Source organism: Canis lupus, chromosome 13 (genome assembly GCF_011100685.1).
Source record: "Canis lupus familiaris isolate Mischka breed German Shepherd chromosome 13, alternate assembly UU_Cfam_GSD_1.0, whole genome shotgun sequence".
NCBI classification, from domain to species: domain Eukaryota; kingdom Metazoa; phylum Chordata; class Mammalia; order Carnivora; family Canidae; genus Canis; species Canis lupus.
In genome coordinates this window covers 19443945-19463504 of record NC_049234.1, presented here as the reverse complement: position 1 = coordinate 19463504, position 19560 = coordinate 19443945, and the positions used below count along the sequence as shown (strand labels likewise).

Below are 19560 nucleotides of genomic sequence, written 5' to 3'. Positions count from 1 at the left end.
GCAGAGGAAGAAGCAGGCTCCATGCAGGAAGCCCGATGCGGGACTCAATCCCAGAACCCCAGGATCATGCCCTGGGCCGAAGGTAGACACTCAACCGCTGAGCCACCCAGGTGTCCCACAAATATTGAAACTTAACTAATAATTTTTTTTACAGTGTGTATAGATTAGAAATTCTAAAACTTTTTCTTTAATTTATTTATTCATGAGAGACTCAGAGAGAGAGAGGAAGAGACATAGGCAGAGGGAGAAGCAGGCTCTCTAGGGGGAGCCTGATATGGGACTCAATCCCAGGTTCTTGGATCAGGACCTGAGCCAAAGGCAGATGTTCAACCACTGAGCCACACAGGTACCCCTCTAAAAATATTTTTATGGTTGAGCATGTAAGTAGATATATTTAAGACATAGGGAGCCATGTTTCCAACTCTCTTGCAAAAGGGTTATTAATATGGAAACAGGAGGACTAAAATGAACCCTGTGATAAAGGTCTAAGGTAGATACAAGATAGAATAAGACAGATGATAGATAAATAGATAGAAGAGTGTGCATACGTGTGTGTATGGTGCATGTGTACCTAGAGAAGAGGACCTAGAAGCAATGACAATCTAGATGCAATAAGCACATCTCATGTCCACATCTTGGCTTCTAAATACCATTTTCCATGAAAATAAACCAGGACTTTCTGACGATTAATTTCAGAGAAGCAGAGAAAACAAACAAACAAACAAACAAACAAAAAACATGACTCTGGAATGTAAGATTTGTGCCACAAAATAGGCAAAGCTTAAAGAATGATAGGCATAGGGGACAGCATGAAATAGCTCCCACTGAACAACTCTGGAAGAATTTGAGCATCAAAATAAATAATGATAGTAATGGATTATAATCCATCCCATAAAATAAGAATCCATGGGTCCATATTGATACAAATAGACAAACAAATGTAAGAGAAGGGAAAGATCTCCCTTACAGGAGAAAGCCAGCTATTATATGCAGAGTAAACAATGAAGTTAGGAAAATTACCATTTTATAAACAGCACAGCAGTAACAGATTAAGAATCATCAATGAAGGTTAAAACAAGTGGTAAAATTTTAATGAAAAAAAAACAATATTTTCATGGTCTCAAAGTATTTCTTCACAAATTATTTATTGCAAGGGGGCAGATTTCATATTAACCAGGAGTTTATAAGTCAAGAGGTTCAGCTAATGGTCATATGGGAACAAGAGACAAGACCTTGTATGCATTCTAAGTAGGAGGCTGAAATTGATACTTCTCAAGTGAAAGCAGCACCCTCAATGGGCTTAGAGAAATAATGGGCTAGAAAAAAATATCTGCTTTCCAGCAAGGGAGATAATAAAGAGTTTGTATTGGCCTAAGCTCTGTGTGGAAGAAAACTACCTCTCCTATGAACTTGTAACTGTAAACAACCTCTGAGTGTCCCAAGACAAAAAATAAACATAAATAGTTACTACCAAAGGGCACCTCTCTGGAGAGGCATACTCCTAAACCATGCTGTGAAGAATTCCCACAAATAAGCTCACAAACCAATGTGACACATCAAACAAGAAAACAAGCACCATGAATGAAGACCAGTATGGAAAAGAAAAAGAAGAATGTAGACTCCAAATACTTTAAATAATATAATTATTGGGCTCAGAATATAAAACAAATATGATGGAGATATTGCAAGAATTTTTTAAAACACTAAAATAGAACAAAGTATCATAGAAATTTATTAAAGACTAAACATAATTTCCAGAAAAAAAAGATTTACTCATTGAAAAGTACAGGTTAAAAAGCAGATTTGTAAAAGGAAAAGATATAATTAGTGTGCTAGTAGAAAGGTAAAGGAAATTACTCAAAATGTCATTGATAAAATCAGAGAGGTGAAAAAGCATGAAAATGAAGAGACATTGGAGGAGATTATCTATGAGAAATCTAATTTAAATACACAAAAAGAGTGTAGACAGAAAGGAATGGATAATTGGGGGAAAATATTTGAAGAGTGAAATGTTAAGAATTTTCCAGAACTGGTGAAAGACAGAACTCCTAATTCTGGGAGCACAAAGAAATCTGTAACTAGGCTGTTGTAGTGAAACAACAGAATGCCAGAGAAAAGGGAAAGAAGACTGAAAAGCAACTAGAGAGAAAAGAGAAGTTACCTGAAAACGACAACCTTTAGATGGATACAGGCTTGTCAAAAGCAGGAGCCAGAAGATAGTGACACCATAAATACAATCAAAGAGGTTAAAGATATGCATGTTACAACTGCATAATTCAAAATCTAGGTATACACTCTAGAGAAATTCTACTGTGTGTACAGAAGGAGACATAAACAAGAGTATTTATAGCAAGTCTGTAATAGCAAAATGTTGGGAACATTAAGAGTAGAAGGATTAAATACACTGGGGTTTATTTATCCAATGGGATTCTAGTCTACACAACAAAGATGAATAAATTGCCTCTACATAAGTAATGTAAATAACTTTTAAAAATCTAATATTGTGTTCTAAAAAAAGGCAAGTTGCAAAAAAGGTACATATAATAAAATGTATATAAAACTTAAGATATAAATGTATAATTAAAATATGGTTTCAGGATTCAGATATATGTAATAAAATGATAAAGACACATATTGGAATGATAAACACTGAATTCAGAATACTGATAGCCTCTTATGAAGAGGGGAAGGGCATATGTAGGGATACACAGGGAGCTCCAACTATATTTTAATGCATTTATTTTCTTAACTGGACAAAGACATTTATTATGTTATTTTTATACTTTTTGTATATCTGATATATGTAACAATAAATTATAATATTATAGTTAAATATAAATATAAAATGATAAATTATTAGACAAGAAAATGTTTCATAATCTAAGAAAGTCACAAAGCCATCAATAAAAGGTAACAACAGTACAACTGTCATGAATTTTTTAAAATTGTATTAAAAATTCTCAAAAAACAGGATGCTTGAGTGGCTCAGTGGTTGAGCATCTATCTGCCTTTGGCTCAGGGCATGTTTCCAAGATTCCTAGGATCAAGTCCTGCATTGGGCTCCCTACAGGGAGCTTGCTTCTCTCTCTGCCTATGTCTCTGCTGTCTCTCTGTCTCTCATTAATAAAAAAATAAAATCTAAATAAATAAATAAATAAATAAATAAGTAAATATTTTCAAAAAGCATAAATAAAGTTGCAAGGCAAATAATACATCAAGAAAAGATATTTTCAACAATATGACAATATAAGAGAAAAAGTTTTAGCATCTCAAATGTGGAGATAGAAAACTATTCTTAGAAAAAAACAAGGAACACAGAGCAAAAATAGACCATGGACCAAAGATGGGAAAAAAAATACCAATGACCACTGAAGATATGAAAAACAAAAAGGCTCAACCTTACTAGTAATTAAAGAAATCCAAAGTAAAGCAATTAATATTGTGGAGAAAATTTTTTAAATATTGGAAATTCCAAATATTGGAAAGAATTTATTTTTAAAAATAAATTATTGGAAAAAGTATCACTATGATAGACACTTTCAAAAATTCTAAATATGCATATCCTTAAACACTGAAATTCTATTTTTATTTTGTTTAAAGATTGTATTTATTTATTTTAGAAAGAGAGCGAGCACAAGAGGGAGAGTGGCAGAAGGAGAGGGAGAGAATCCCAAGCAGACTCCATGCTGAGCACAGATCCTGATACAGGACTCGACCTCACAACCCTGGGAGAACCGAAACCAAGAGTCAGATGCTCAACCCACTGAGCCACACAGGCACCCCTCCACTTTTAGAAGTATGTTTTTCCAGCAGGTTTGCAATAGTGAAAACTATAAAGTAACTAAATGCTCATCAGTATGGGAAATAGTTACTATATTATCTGGCCCTTAAAAGGAATGAGGTAGATTAATATTGACAGCTAACATTATTTACTGATAGGCAGTATTATAAGTATTTGACATTTGTCAGCACAGTTAATCTCTAAGAAGCCTATGAAATAAATTCTAGATGAAGAAACAAAGACATAAAAATTAGAATAACCAGCATAAATCACCCAAGCTTAAGGCAAAGACAGCATAAATCACCCAAGCTTAAGGCAAAGCTTTGAATTCAGGCAGGTAAATGGCATGTTGATGCAATTTACCTCTAGGCTATCCTCCCTCCTGTATGCAGTAACATAGAAAGTTCTCAAAGTGAAGAAAAAAAACAATGCAGAGAACAACAAATACAATATGGCAGGCTGTGCATATATGTCTGTATATTCACAGAAAAGTCATATGTCAAAGCATGAAAATAATCACTGGGGCAGGTTGTTGGGTGACTATATTTTTAGCAATTCATATTTTGCATTCTTCATAAACCATTTAGTTGTCTTTGCATTCAGTGAATATTAACTTAGACTCCTGTTAGGTAGTAGAAATTACTAGATACTGAGGAGTCAGTAAGGAGCAGAAACAGACACAATCTTATTCTCTTGGATCATACAGTCTAGTGGAAAAAGCAAAACATTCCAATTATAAGTAAATGTAAAATTATAACTACAGCAAATGCTGTGAAGGAAAATTAGTTGTTGTTTGAAGGCCTGGAAAGAAAGAAAGGAGTCAGGGAAGGTTTTAAAGAAAGTGATGACTGAAATGAGCTTTGCAGGAAAAAGAGGCAGTATTTACCTAGAGCAGTGATGGGGGAGAGTGTCTCATGTAGACAGTGCAGCAGAGAGAAACCAGATCTTTAAAAGATCTGAATGAGCCAGCGGGGCTAGACAGCAGTGAGCTGTTTGGTGAGGAAGGAGAGGAAGATACAGGTAGGTAGGCAGGGCATGGAGGGCCAGTTAAAAATTTTAGCCTCTGTCCTAAGAGCAGTGCAAAGCTCTTGAATGAGCTTTAAGGGGTGTGCAGAGGGAGCATAAGGTCAGATTTGTTTTGAAAAGATTCCTCAAACTTCCTGGTAGAAAATAAATGGAGAGTGTGCTAACTAATCCTGTATGCCAGAAAAGAAACTTAGCTTAGCTGAGTATTGGCAATAGATGTGGAAAGAAATGAACAGATCCTGCCAGTATTTTAATAGAAAATAAATCCACGAGAACTTGGTAAGGTACTGAAGACAGAGAGGAAGGGAGAGAAAAGTACTGGCAGTTACTAGATGTGAGGAAGGGAGGAGTGGCATAGGGCTGAGGGAGACTTCTGTATCAGATCTGCACTCTTCTGATGGGGCCAATAGCCAGGTGTGTGTATATCACTTGTGTTAATTAGAACAACTCAACCCCCAAAATAAGAAAATCCCCCCCCCCAAAAAAACAAAACAAAACAAAACAAAAAACTGACCTTCTTCTGGTGGAGACGGTTTGTGCCCATTTCCTTTATCCACAACCTTGACTCTGGGTTTTGGTTCCTTTCTTTTTTCCAAATCATTAACTGGAAGAAATGTAGAAACACAGCAGCATGTCATATTAAAGACTAAAAGAAAATATTCCATAGCTAAAACTCTTGCAAGTATTCAGAGTATTAAGTAGAAATTAGCTCCATGATAGGATTCCATTCCCAAAGATTAGAAGTGCTATTTTGTTTCAACCCTGCCACGAGAAGGTGTGGAAGACACTTAAGAAATTATTTTGGTTGAGTACTCACTACAGGCAGATGTATTAAATAAATCCAACCTGTCATAATTGTTATAAAATCAGCATGATTACCCCCATTTCATGCATGAGAGAAGGAAAGACCAGGAGGCTAACTAATTAAAACATATTTCATAAAACCAGGAAGTATTGGCCCAGGATTCAAGACATATCTTCTGGTCTCTGAAAAAGGCCTATGTGATGGCCCCTGTTCTAGAAAGATCTTGGCCATGAAGATACTCATTTGGAGTTGGTCTATCTGCAACTAGAGAGTGGAAAACCCAAAATAATTTCCTTTCAAACTTAAAAAAAAAAAATCCCTACTAAGTAGCAGTAGAATTTCTTTGTCAGTACCAGTATGAAATATTCAGGAGCCCAGAATTAATATATCCATACCAATGGATATATTACTACTCTCTCATACCTTCACTTCCCACTGCTTAAAACCCCACAGAAGTTTCCTGCTATTGCTTGGCACCCTACCTTGTTTTGAGCCAGTTCAGACCACTACCAGTGGCAATGGTTTTTGCACAAATAAAATATCCATGAAAAGGAAGAAGTGATCCTATAGTGAGATATTTAATTTAATTGTTGCCTTCACTTCATGGAAATCAGCAGATTTATTACAGGGTGAGCTAAGAAGGGGAAGGAAGGATTTCCTCTGAACCATCCTTCTTGCCTTCTCTAGGGCGTTATTTCATTAACCCTGTCTTATCATCCCTCCCTCCTCCTCTTCATTGTACTGGTTTCCTTCCTTTTGCTGAAAGGGTTTGAGATTTGCCAGCTGCCAAGGTCATGTTTGCTCTAGCTCTATTATTTGTTTCCTTAGAAACCTTCCTTGGCTTTGTGGTACCTAGAGGTTATATTCCAAGATTAAAAAATAATAAGAAGAAGATGCCTTGATCCTATTATTCCCACTGACCCTCTAACTTTCTAAATCCATTTTTTTCAGACCTCACTCTCTGACTTCTTTATAAGCGTTGACCACTTTGGAACACCTCCTTCTTTAAATTCTTTGTCAGTTTTTACAGAGGCATTATCCTGGATTTTCTTGTATTCCTCTGACTCTTCCTTTATATTATCATTTTTTTTTGGATCCTTTTTCTGCTTCCATTCCTGAAACATGATCATATAGTAAGTTTGCCCTACATCTCTGTACACCCCGCCTATAATTTTATCACCCCACAATTTTAATGTGCACCCTCCTGTGGATAATCTCCAAATCTATATCTTCAACCCCACCCACCCATAGGCCATGGCCTCAAATTGCTTACATTCAGTAAAAGAAATCTGCAATTTTAATATGAGAACAACTGTGCTGAGTGGCGATAGAAGCAGAAATAGATCTGGCAAAGAATAATTCCAGAGGAGGAAACTCAGGGACACTTCATAGGGAACATGATATTTGAGCCAGACTTTGAGAGATGGGCACGATTTTACAGGCAGAGATTAGCAAAATATCATTCCAAAGAGGAAAATGATAGCCAAAAAGAAAATTTGCCAAATAGGGCCATAAACCATTCTGCTATATAAATATATCAAAACAGTCACTTTTAACTGCGTTCCTAGGTTTTATATATAAGTTGCAACACATATGTCATACGACACTGCTCTCTTCTTCATGCAGGAGGCAAATTAAATTGGAAAACAGACTGTCATAAGCAAAGTGGCCTTAATCATGACAACAGCAACCATGTCCCTAGTATGTGTTGAAGTGAGTTAAATCCATGCAGTAATAGGCTATATCATTACCCCCATTTGCAGATGAAAAAACTTGAGGCCATGCTTGATTTGCTTGGCCAAATGCATACACTACATCAGACATGCCTTTCTATCTTTAAAAATCCAACAGCATTGTCTCATGCTTCTCTGTGTATCAGAAGATGGACTCGTGAGGACTCTACACTAATTATAAACCTAGATGCACAGCATTTGTTTGATTCATCATTTTCCTGGACCTAACCATGGAAGTTTTCCAGGGAGTGGAGACTAGACTCCATCTCACAAGGAGCAAAATGAAAAAGAAAACCATCCAAAGTTATTTTAATTTTTATTTGGGAACAACGAATCCTTGACAATAATAATGATGTAATTAAGAAATATATACACTTACATATAAGTGAATCAACTATCAGTTAGACTGTCTTAATAAGATGATTTCAGCAGAGCTAAGCAAGCTGAAAACAACTGCATTTCCTTTGAAGTGCTTTGAGTAAATAGCTATTGGAAAAGCTTTCTTAGGTTACCTGTTCCTTATGCTGCTCAGCCAATGGACTCTCTGGAATCATAAACTGCAATACCCTCAATCTAAAGTAAAATGTCTCCTTGTCCGTCCACTGTTTCTCATAAACTTTAAGAAGAGTTATTTCGCTTACTCATTTCGGAATGTCGGAGGCCAGAAACTGAAGCACAGTGCCAATAAAAGGCAGACAGAGGCTGATTTATATTGGAAATTACATAAAACCCTTTTCCAGAGCTTCCAGACAATGTGAATCTCAAAAGAATGTCATGTTTAAAACATCTGCATGTCCTACTGACAGGTGGATTCACCAAATGTCTTTGTTCAGAAGTTTCAAGCGGTAGCTGGTGAACAAAGTTGGGGTTTTTTTTTATTTCGAAATCCCAAAATATGTGTCATAAAACATTACTTAGAAGAGGAAGGGGGAAAAAAGGAGAGAGGGGCAGAAAATCCAGCTAAAACACTGTTGCACACGCAGTTCTAGATTCGTGGATGAATCTCACAGCCTCCCAGATTTGTGGATTAAGCTAATGGCAGGATTTGAAAAGCTATTGTGATTTGCAATGAAGTCCAGAATTTGCTTCAAAACTAGGGCAGAGTGGTGGGGGGAGGATAAAAGATGTAACAAGATGGGCTGTGAATGGGTAATTATTGAAGTGACTGATGGATACTTTGGGGGTTTTTTATACTACCCTGCTGATTTTTTTAAATATGTTTAAAATTACCCTTTAATAAGGTGGAATTTTTAAAGAGTCTGTAGTAACAATGAAGTAACACAGAAAGTTAACCAGGACAGGCCTCATCTGTTTGCATTCACAATACACAAAACTTTGCCATCCACATATGAATGGCCACTCTCAGGAAGAGGGAGTTACTGTGGTCTCTTCTTAGAATAAAAGGTCCACAGGGGCAGGGATTTGTCATGTTCCCAGGGTCGAAAATAAGGCCTGACACTTAGTAGTCATGCAATATGTACTTGTTAAATGTGGGGGAAGAAAAGAACACATAAATGAACGAATATCTATCTCCCCAAAAGCAAAAAAATCACAGCCTGTAAAAACAATTTTTACACTCAGTAAAGGGGAGGCTTTCTAATGACAGGGATTAAGTACCTCAAGAGTTTTCTCCCCTGCTTAGAATATCTCTGCATGCCTACCCTGCCCTGTCTTCCCAACTTACTATTTGATAATTGGCTCAAATATGAAGCCATCCCCCATCCATTCTCATCCTAGCCCATTATTGGGACAGACAGAACATCTCCCTTCACAGAGCCCTGAATTTAACTATCTCCTTAACATTTACCATGTTCACAAAGCTGTTTGTCATGGGACCCAGCACATAACAGGAAAACAGTAAAAGTCAACTGATTCACTATTAGAAAGAGTTGACTTCCTTGTTGTATAGATTGTTTATGTAGAGGCTAGACTGGCACTTGCTGGGGATACCATAGATCAGGTGCAGGCATCATCCACTGAGTCATTCGGTGAGTGTTCACTAAGCACCTACTATGTACCAGGTCGACGAGATGTCTGCATAAGGTTCAGAGGACAGTGTGAGCGAGAGCATTTAAGAAGTAAAATTTAGAGGATTTAAGTAGGCATTCAGTGAAATGGGTTAAGGGAGGGACAGAGGTGTATTAGTGCTAGAAGGAAGATTTCACTAAATATCCTTCAAGAACTCTTCAAATCTAAGTAATCCAATTTTTTTTTAAGTAATCCAATTTTAACCTGTTACAATATTTACCACAGACTCCAACTCAGAGCTGGAACAGAGTCCCCTGGTAACACTTTAAGAACTGTAAATACGTACTTCTGAATTGACCTTGGGCTGGCTTGCTTTCTTTGTCTTTACTGTATGCAATAATTTGAACCGTGTAATTCTGGTCTGGCATAAGACCTTGAATAATTGCTTTAGTTGCAGTGTTCTGGAGATTCAACTGATTGGTTTTTCCACCTATAGTAAAACAGAAAGGTAAGTCAGTACTAAGTAACAGGCCAATTGCATATATTATGAAAATATATTAGTAAACAAGATTTTCAAGGTAAAAACATTAAAAAATATATAAGGGTGCCTATGGACACAGAACTTACTTTTAATATATTGTTCTTTCTCATTCTTAGTTGTACTTTTTGCATTAGGTAACTAAAACAGTTGTCCAAATTAGATAAAATGCATCTACAAAAATCTTTCATCATAATGCAATTATTGCTTTTATACACAGGAAAAGCCATAGTACAGGATTAGAGGACAGTAAGCCCTCGACATCAGATACAGTCTTGAAGGAAAGAACTCCACTTAAAAGTGAAGGGAAAGATATGAACAGACTGAATGTCATTACCTACCCTGGAATTTTTGCTGTGGTCTCTCTAAACTGAGTCAAAGCATCCCCGAAGCATTAGCAATTTAATTGTCTTAAATCTGAGCATAACTGGCTCAGTGTGTTGATGGAACCAATCATTGCCCGGCTACTTAAAAGTTAGCTTGGTTCGTGAAAGTATTTCAAACCTCCATTATCTCTCCACCAAATTAGACTGACATCTAAGGCTTTCCTGGAAACACTGTTGCTTAAATACTCAACTTTTATGCAAAATTCCAAATATGCCTATCTTTTCTAATTTCTGGCAGCAGTTACTGAGTCTGAGAAGGGAGAAGTTTAAAACTTCCACCCCGCTAGCACTAACAGCAAAGAGGATCTGAAATTTGCTGAATGAATTAAACGTAACACAGATTACAATATATTTTATATCATAGTCTCATAAAATTAATGATGTTATGTCTGAAATTTGATGCTGCTATCATCCACGCAGCCTGCTACTAGAAGGCAGAACTGAGCCTTTCTCTTGCCAAAACCCATTCCTTTAAACTCATTTATGTGCAAGATGTTAAACCTGGTTTCACAAACTTCTACTATTTAGGGCAGCCCTGGTGGCGCAGCGGTTTAGCGCCGCCTGCAGCCCGGGGCTTGATTCTGGAGACCTGGGATGGAGTCCCACGTAGGGGGCTCCCTGCATGGAGCCTGCTTCTCCCTCTGCCTGTGTCTCTGCCTCTCTCTCTCTCTCTCTCTCCTCTGTCTGTGTGTGTGTCTCTATGAATGGATAAATAAAATCTTAAAAAAAAAGACCTGTATTTAAAAAAATGCTTCTACTATTTAAAACTCATCTACTACAAAGTGCACCAAATAAATCTTTCTTAATGTGTGTTTCACTAAAAAAAAAGTATTCTTAGAATACTCTGTATTAGAATCCCTCTCTGAGAGGCATAGGTATATTACTAAAGGTGTTGATAATTCTACAATAAAAGAAGCTTTAAACTCTTTAAAATAGGACTTCTTAAATTTCTTTGACCATTAACCCATTTGGTGGTATAACAGCTATTAGGACCTTGCAGATTGCCATGGAACACACTTTGGGAAAGCCTGGTATAAACTATACTTAGAACAAGTCTTGCAGTGCTAAAATGTCTACATTTTGTGTCTAGCTACATTGATAACTCTTTTTATTTACTCTATTTATTTTATGCTTGATCAAGTAGATACCAGAGTGTCAACACTGTCTTATTGGCTTGGGTCACTGCATAAAGACATTGGGTCGCTGGACAAAATATAGCCAGTATTCATGAAGAAATAATTTGCTTTCATTCTCAATTTTTATTTTTTGTCTCTGGAGGTGTTTAAGTAAGAGCTGGAGGTACGCTTTGTGGGTGTGCGATGGCAGAGGGGATTGAAGGATCTGGCTGAGATTTGGTTCGGAGATTACACAAATTACTTCCAAGGCTCCCTGCTTCCTTAATGATACCTACGTGGGGTACTCAATAGTTTAGAATTATCAGCAATTGATCAGGGAAAATTAAAATGCCAGTTGCCTGGAGGAAAAAGAATAAACTTTCAGGATCAGACATGGGGAATTCTCAGAGGTACCACAAATGGAAACTTGTTTTTTGACCTTTAAGCTCATAATGATGTTCACGAATCTCTTTTTTTTTTTTCTCACAAGATTTATTTAAATTCAAGTTAGTAGAGGGAAGTACTTGTTACAGGAGAATTTAGTGATTCGTCACTTACGTTTAACACAGTGCTCATCACAAGTGCCCTCTCTTAATGCCCATCATCCAGTTACCCCATCCCCCCACCCACTTTCCCCTCCATCGACCCTCAGTTTGTTCCCTATAGTTAAGAGTCTCTTATGATTTGCCTCCCTCTCTGTTTTTATCTTACTTTTTCCTCTCTTCCCCTATGTTCATCTGGTTTCTTAAATTCCACGTGAGTGAAATCTTACAATATTTGTCTTCCTCTAACTTATTTGGCTTAGCATAATATACTCTAGTTCCGTCCACATTGCTGCAAATGCCAAGATTTCATTCTTTTTTTTTTTAAGATTTATTTTATTTTTTTATTCATGAGAGACACAGAGAGAGGCAGAGACATAGGCAGACAGAGATGCAGACTCCCTGCAGAACTCAATCCTAGGACCCTGGGATCAGATTTCATTCTTTTTGATGGCTGACCAATATTATATATAATAAAATAAAATAAAATAAAATAAAATAAAATAAAATAAAATAAAAAAATATAATATAATATAATATAATATATATGCCACATCTTCCTTATACATTCATCAGTTGTTGGACATGTGGGCTCTTTTTCCACCTGCTGATAGTGCTGCTATAAATACTGGGGTGCATGTGCCCCTTCAAATCAGTATTTTTGTATCTTTTGGATAAATATCTAGTAGTGCAATTGGTGAGTCATAGCATATTCCTATTTTTAATTTTCTGAGGAACTTCCATACTGTTTTCCAGAATGGCTACACAGTTTGCATTCCCACCAAGAGTGTAAGACAGTTCCCCTTTCTTTGCATCTTCTCCAACATTTGTTGTTTCCTGTCTTGTTATTTTAGCCATTCTAATTGGTATAAAGTGATATCTCACTGTGGTTTTGATTTGTCTTTTCCTGTTGACAAGTGATGTCGAGCATTTTTTCATGTGTCTGTTGGCCATTTGTATGTCTTTGCTGGAGAAATGTCTGTTCATGTTTTCTGCCATTTTGTAACTCAATTATTTGTTTTTTGGCTGTTCAGTTTGATACATTCTTCATAAATTTTAGATACTAGCCCTTTATCTGATTTGTCATTTGCAAATATCTTCTTCCATTCCTTAGGTCACTTTTTAGTTTTGTTTCCTTTATGTGCATAAGTTTTATCTTAATGAAGTCCCAATAGTTCATTTTTGCTTTTGTTTCCCTCACTTACGGAGATATGTCTAGCAAGAAGTTGCTGCAGCTGAGGTCAAAAAGGTTGCTGCCTGTGTTCTCCTCTAGGATTTGATGGTTTTCCACCTCACATTTAGGTCTTTCATCCATTTTGAATTTATTTTTTGTGCATGGTATAAGAAATTGGCCTAGTTTCATTATTCTGCATGTCACTGTGCAGTTTTCCCAACGTCATTTGTTGAAGAGACTGTCCTTTTTCCATTGGATATTCTTTCCTGCTTTGTTGAAGCTTAGTTTAACCACAGAGTTATGGGTCCATTTCTGGGTTTTCTACTTGGCTCCATTGATCTATGTGTCTGTTTTTGTGCCAATGCCATGCTGTCTTGATGATCACAGCTTTGTATTACAGCTTGAAATATGGCATTGCAATGCCTCGAGCTTTGGTTTTCTTTTTCAACATTAGTTTGGCTATTCAGAGTCTTTTCTGGTTCTATACAAATATTAGCATTGTTTATTCTAACTCTGTGAAAAATGTTGGTGTTATTTTGATAAATGTGAAGGCTGTTTTGGGGTAGTATTGACATTTTAACAATATTTGTTCTTCCAATCCATAAGCAAGGAAGGATTTTCCATTTCTTTGTGTCTTCTTCAATTTCTTTCATAAATATTCTAGTTTTCAGTACAGACATTTTACCTCTTTGGTTAAGTTTATTCCTAGGTATCTTATGGTTTTTGGTGCAGTTGTGAATGGGATCAATTCCTTGATTTCTCTTTCTGCTTCTTCATTATTGGTGTATAGAAATGCAACAGATTTCTGTACATTGATTTTGTAGCCTGTGACTTTGCTGAATTCATGTATCACTTTTAGCAATTTTTTGGTGGAGACTTGGTTTTTTTACATAGAGAATTATGTGGTCTATGAAGAGTGAAAGTTTGACTTATGCCTTGGCAATTTGGATGCCTTTTATTTCTTTTTGTTGTCTGATTGTTGAGGCTAGGACTTCTTTTTTTTTTTTAGATTTTTTAAATGATTTTATTTATTTATTCATAGAGACACACAGAGAGAGAGGGGTAGAGATACAGGCAGAGAGAGAAGCAGACTCCACGCAGAGAGAGGCTAGGACTTCTAATACTATGCTGAGTAACAGTGGTGAGAGAGACATCCTTGGTGCATTCCTGACCTTCCAGGAAAAGCTCTCAGTTTTTCCCCACTGAGGATGATATTACTGTGGGTCTTTCATATATGGTCTTTATGATATTGAGGTATGTTCCTTCTATCCCTACTTTCTTGAGGGTTTTTATCAAGAAAGGATGCTGTGGGCAGCCCCAGTGGTGCAGTGGTTTAACGCTGCCTGCAGCCCAGGGCGTGATCCTGGAGACCTGGGATCCAGACCCACGTCGGGCTCCCTGCATGGAGCCCACTTCTCCCTCTGCCTGTGTCTCTGCCTCTCTCTCTCTCTCTCTCTCTCTCTCTCTTTCTCTGTGTCTCTATGAATAAATAAATAAAATCTTTTTTAAAAAAATAAAGTACAAAAAAAAAAAGAAAGGATGCTGTACTTTGTCAAATCCTTTTTTTCTGCATCTATTGAGAGGATCATGTGGTTCTCATCCTTTTATTAATGTGGTGAATCACACTGGTTGATCTGCAGATATCAGTCCAGGAATAAATCCCACTTGATCATGATAAATAATTATTTTAATGTACCGTTGGATTTGACTAGCTGGTATCTTGTTGAGAATTTTTGCATACATGTTCATCAGGAAAACTTGTCTGTAATTCTCCTTTTTAGTGGGTCCTTCGTCTGGTTTTGGAATCAAGGTAATGCTAGTTTTATAGAATGAGTTTGGAAGTTTTCCTTCCATTTCTGTTTTCTGGAACAGTTTCAGAAGAACAGATATTACTTCTTCTTTAAATGCTTGGGAGAATTCCCCTGGGAAGTCATCTGGCCCTGGACTCATTTGTTTGGAGATTTTTAATTACTGATTCAATATCTTTTTTTAAAGACTTTTATTGATTTGACAGAGGGAAAGAGAGAGCACAAACAGGGGGAGCAGTGGAGGGAGGGGGAGAAGCTCAGCAGAGAGCCTAATATGGGGCTCAATCCCAGGACCCTGGGATCATGACCTGAGCCGAAGGTAGACGCTTAACCAACTGAGCCACCCAGGTGCCCCTGATTACTTATTCAATTTCTTTGCTGGTCATGGGTCTGTTGAAACTTTCTATTTCTTCCTGTTTCAGTTTTGGTAGTTTTTGTTTCTAGGAATTTATCCATTTCTTCCAGATTGCCCAATTTCTTGGCATATAATTGCTCATAATATTCTTTTATAATTGTATTTCTGTGGTGCTGTTTGTGATCTCTCTTCTTTCATTCATGATTTTATTTATTTGGGTCCTTTTTCTTTTCTTTTTGATAAGCCTGGCTAGGAGCTTATCAATGTTATTAATTTCAAAGATCCAGCTCCTTGTTTTGTTTATCTGTTCTATTGGGGTTTTTATATTTCTAAATCATTTATTTCTGCTCTAATCTTTATTATTCTCTTTTTCTGCTGGTTTTAGGCTTCATTTGCTATTCTTTTTCCAGCTTCTTTAAGTGTACGTTTAGGTTGTATATTTGAGACTTTTTTTGCTTCTTGAGGAAGGCCTGTATTGCTATATACTTCCATCTTCTGACTGCCTTTGCTGCATCCCAAAGGTTTTAGACTATCATGTTTTCATTTTCTTTTGTTGCCATGTATTTTTTTATTTCTTCTTTAATTTCTTGATTAATCCATTCATTCTGTAGTAGGATGTTCTCTAAATTCCATTTGTGTAGTCTTTCCAAATTTTTTCTTACGGTTGACTTCAAGTTTAATAGCATTGTGGTCTGAAAATATGCATGGTATGATCTCCATCGTTTTATACTGGTTGAGGCCCTATTTGTGACCCAGTATATGATCTATTCTGAAGAATGTTCCATGTGCCTTGAAAAGAATGTGCATTTTGCTGCTTTAGGATGAAATGTTCCGAATATATCTGTGAAGTCCATCTGGTCCAGTGTGTCATTCAAAGCCATTGTTTCCTTGTTGATCTTCTGCTTAGGTGATCTTTCCATTGCTGTGAATGTGGTGTTAAAGTCCTCTACTATTATTGTATAATTATCAATGAGTTTCTTTAAGTTATTTATTAATTAATCTATATATTTGGCTGCTCCCAAGTTGGGGGCATAAAAATTTGCAATTGTTAGATCTTCTCGTTGTATAGACCCCTTTATTATGATATAGTGCCCTTCTTCATCTCTTATTACAGTCTTTGGTTTAAAATCTAGTTTGTCTGATATAAGGATGGCTACGCCAGCTTTCTTTTGATGTCCATTAGCATGATAAATGGTTCTCCACCCCCTCACTTTCAATCTTTGGATCTATGAGTCTCTAAACAGTATATCAATGGGTTTGGGTTTTTTATCCATTATGATACCCTATGTCTTTTGATTGGAGCATGTAGTCCATTAACATTCATAGTAATTATTGATAGATACAAATTTAGTGCCACAGTATTACCTGTAAAATTGCTGTTCCTATAGATTGTCTCTGTTCTTTTCTACTCTTTGTTGCTTTTGGTTTCTCTTTTCCATTCAAAGGGTCCCTTTTAATATTTCTTGCAGAGCTGGTTTGGTGCTCATGAACTCCTTTAGTTTTTCTTTATCTTGGAAACTCTCTATCTCTACCTCTATTCTGAATTACAGCCTTGCTGGATATAGTATTCTTACTGCATTTATTCCCATTCAGCACACTGATTATGTCATGTCACTACCTTCTGGCCTTCCAGGTTTCTGTGGACAGGTGTGCTGCTAACCCACACTGTTTTCAGAACTCTCTCTTTAACTTTGTATTTTGCAAGTTTCACTATGATATGTCTTGGTGTTGATCTACTTTTGTTAATTTTGAGGGAAGTTATCTGTCCCTCTTGGACTTAAATGCCTGTTTTCTTCCCCAGATTAAGGAAATTCTGAGCTATAATTTGTTCAAATAAGCCTTCTGGCCCTTTTTCCTGCTCTTCTTCTTCTGGGACTCCTAGGATACAGATATTGCTGTGCTTTATGGAATCACTGAGTTCTCTAGTCTATATCCTTGATCTAATAGTTTTCTTTCTTCTTTCCAGTTTGATTATTTTCCATAATTTTATCTTCTATATACCTAGTCATTCCTCTGCTTCTTTCATCCTCACTGTGATTATATCCAGTCAGTTTTGCATCTCAGTTACAGTATTTTTTATTTCAGCCTGACTAGCTTTTAGGTCTTTTATCTCCACAGCAGGGCTTTTCTGCTGTTTTCTATGATTCTTTCAAGCTCAGATAGTATTTTTGTGACTGTCATTCTAAATTCTTGTTTAGATATATTACTTATATCTGTTTTGAGTGGATCCCTGACTGTGATTTCTTCTTTATCTTTCTTTTGGGAAGAATTCCTCCTTCTTGTCATTTTGCCTAAGTTTCTGTCTAAAGAAAAAACTGTAAGCCTGATTCCAAAGAAAAAGAAAAAAGGAAGGAAAAAAAAAGAATAAAAAGGCTGATTCAAAAAATGAGAAAAGGAAACAAAAAACAAACAAACAAATGAACAAATACCATAAGCCTGATTCTAAAGAAAAATTTAAAAAGTAAAATAAAAAAGGGAAAGCCTTGTCCTATTCCCACCAGAACTGAAGCTGTTGCTTTGCAGCACCCTATGATCAGTAGACTTGGGACATGGACATCAGATACATTATATCTGGGCCTGTGTTGATCTTCTGGGGGAGAGGCCTGCTGTGCAGGCCCACAGACCTGCCCTAGAAAGGGTACAGGGGGTTGGGTTTGGTGTAAGCAGCTCCAGTTTCCACTGGGGGTGCTGACCCTGCTGGTGAGCAAGGGTGGATGGTGGTATCACTCCCCTCCCTCCTGTCCCAGGGAAGAGGAACTAGCACCCAACACCGTTCAGGAAGCCCTCACAGAAAAGCAAACACTCTCCCCTCCCTCCTCCCATATCCCAGGCTTCTATTAGATCTCTGCCCTCAACCTGTCTGTCTCCAGGCTGTCAGCACACCTGGCACCACAGTTCTCCTGTGTTTTATCTCTGGTACAGGGCTGGCATTAAAAACTCCCAATCTGGCAAGGTGTGGACCCACTCCCTCCCCTGGAGGGGAGCCTCCCAGCGCTGTGCCCGGCACAATTCTGTCCCAGAAAAGCAATCGGAAGGCCGAGCAGGTGCCTGGAGTCAATGATGCAGCACAGGGAAAAGCTTCCACCTTGTTATTCCCCCTCTGCGTGGGCTTCTGTCCCCTTCCATTGAACTCAGTGGTGCCTGGTGGATTTTTTTTTTTTTTTTGTCCTTGGAGATGCAATGTACCATCTTCAAATATACTCCAGGAAGGAGCAGGTTCTCTCCTCGTGTGATCCAGGCAATCCCCATACCATTTAGTCCTCACAAACAGTGCTTCTCAAATTTAACGTGCATAGGAGTCATCTGGGGATCTTTGTAAAGATCAGATGGTGATACAGCAGGTGGGAGGTGCTGACCAATATTCTGCATTTGCTCTTAGCTGATGCCTATGGTACTGATTTCCAGACCACATTTTGAGTTCCATGCTTACAGCAAGTCCATGAGATGGGAACTAGTGCTATTTCTGCATTTTACATAAGAACTCAGAGAACTGGGATGCCTGGGTGGCTCAGCAGTTTAGTGCCTGCCTTTGGCCCAGGGTGTGATCCTGAAGTCCTGGGATGAAGTCCCACTTTGGGCTCCCTGCAGGGAGCCTGATTCTCTCTGCCTATGTCTCTGCCTCTCTCTCTCTCCCTCTGTGTGAGAGGGAGAATAAATGAATAAATAAATAAAATCATGAATAAATAAATAAAATCTTAAAAAAAAAAAAAAAAGAAAGAAAGAAAAACTCAGAGAACTGAGAGGATAATAAGTTGCCCAAGGACATTTCTTATACACCACAGAACCAGGTGTGGAACTCAAACATTCCATCATGTTGACCTGCTCTTTGCCACCATGCCCCCTGTGTAACAACAGCAATCCCTATATATACTCTGTTGTTTTAGTTGATTCTATTTGTATAACAAAAACATACAATAGAAGAAAGAAAAAACTTCAAGCAAAATTTAATGTTAAAAATTTTGCATAACTACTTTATCTTCATGATCAATAAATCTAACTTTTGCTTTTCCTGATTTAATTGATCACTTATTTTCACAATGTCTATTTAGCTTACATCATTTTAATGTATAACAGCTGAATAATATACTATCAAGTTAATTAATCATAATTTACACAGCTAGCCACAAGCGTTGGCCTTCCAGATGTACTCTATTCTTTTTTAAGTGTCAACAGACCAAAAATATTCATACTATGTTGAAACAGAGGTAGTGAACAGAGGTAATAGTCAATAGCCTGGAAATTTCTCCCAAGGAGAATTATGGGGAACCTAATAGTGACTCTTTAGACTTTAGGAATATTATTGCCTTGATTAGGTTTCAAGTTCAAATA

General features: G+C 37.2%; 1 protein-coding gene across 4 annotated transcripts in view; it reads right to left on the bottom strand.

Annotated features, from left to right (window-relative positions):
- The window catches only part of COL14A1 (collagen type XIV alpha 1 chain), a 218122-nt gene that overhangs the window by 174837 nt on the left and 23725 nt on the right, over positions 1-19560 (bottom strand). For all 4 annotated transcript variants that reach the window (XM_038555416.1, XM_038555415.1, XM_038555414.1 and 1 more), the window contains exons 4-5: positions 9660-9803; positions 5322-5411 (exon numbers count right to left, since the gene is read on the bottom strand). In XM_038555416.1, coding sequence (XP_038411344.1) covers positions 5322-5411; positions 9660-9803 — 234 coding nt within the window. The remainder of the gene's footprint in view (positions 1-5321; positions 5412-9659; positions 9804-19560) is intronic.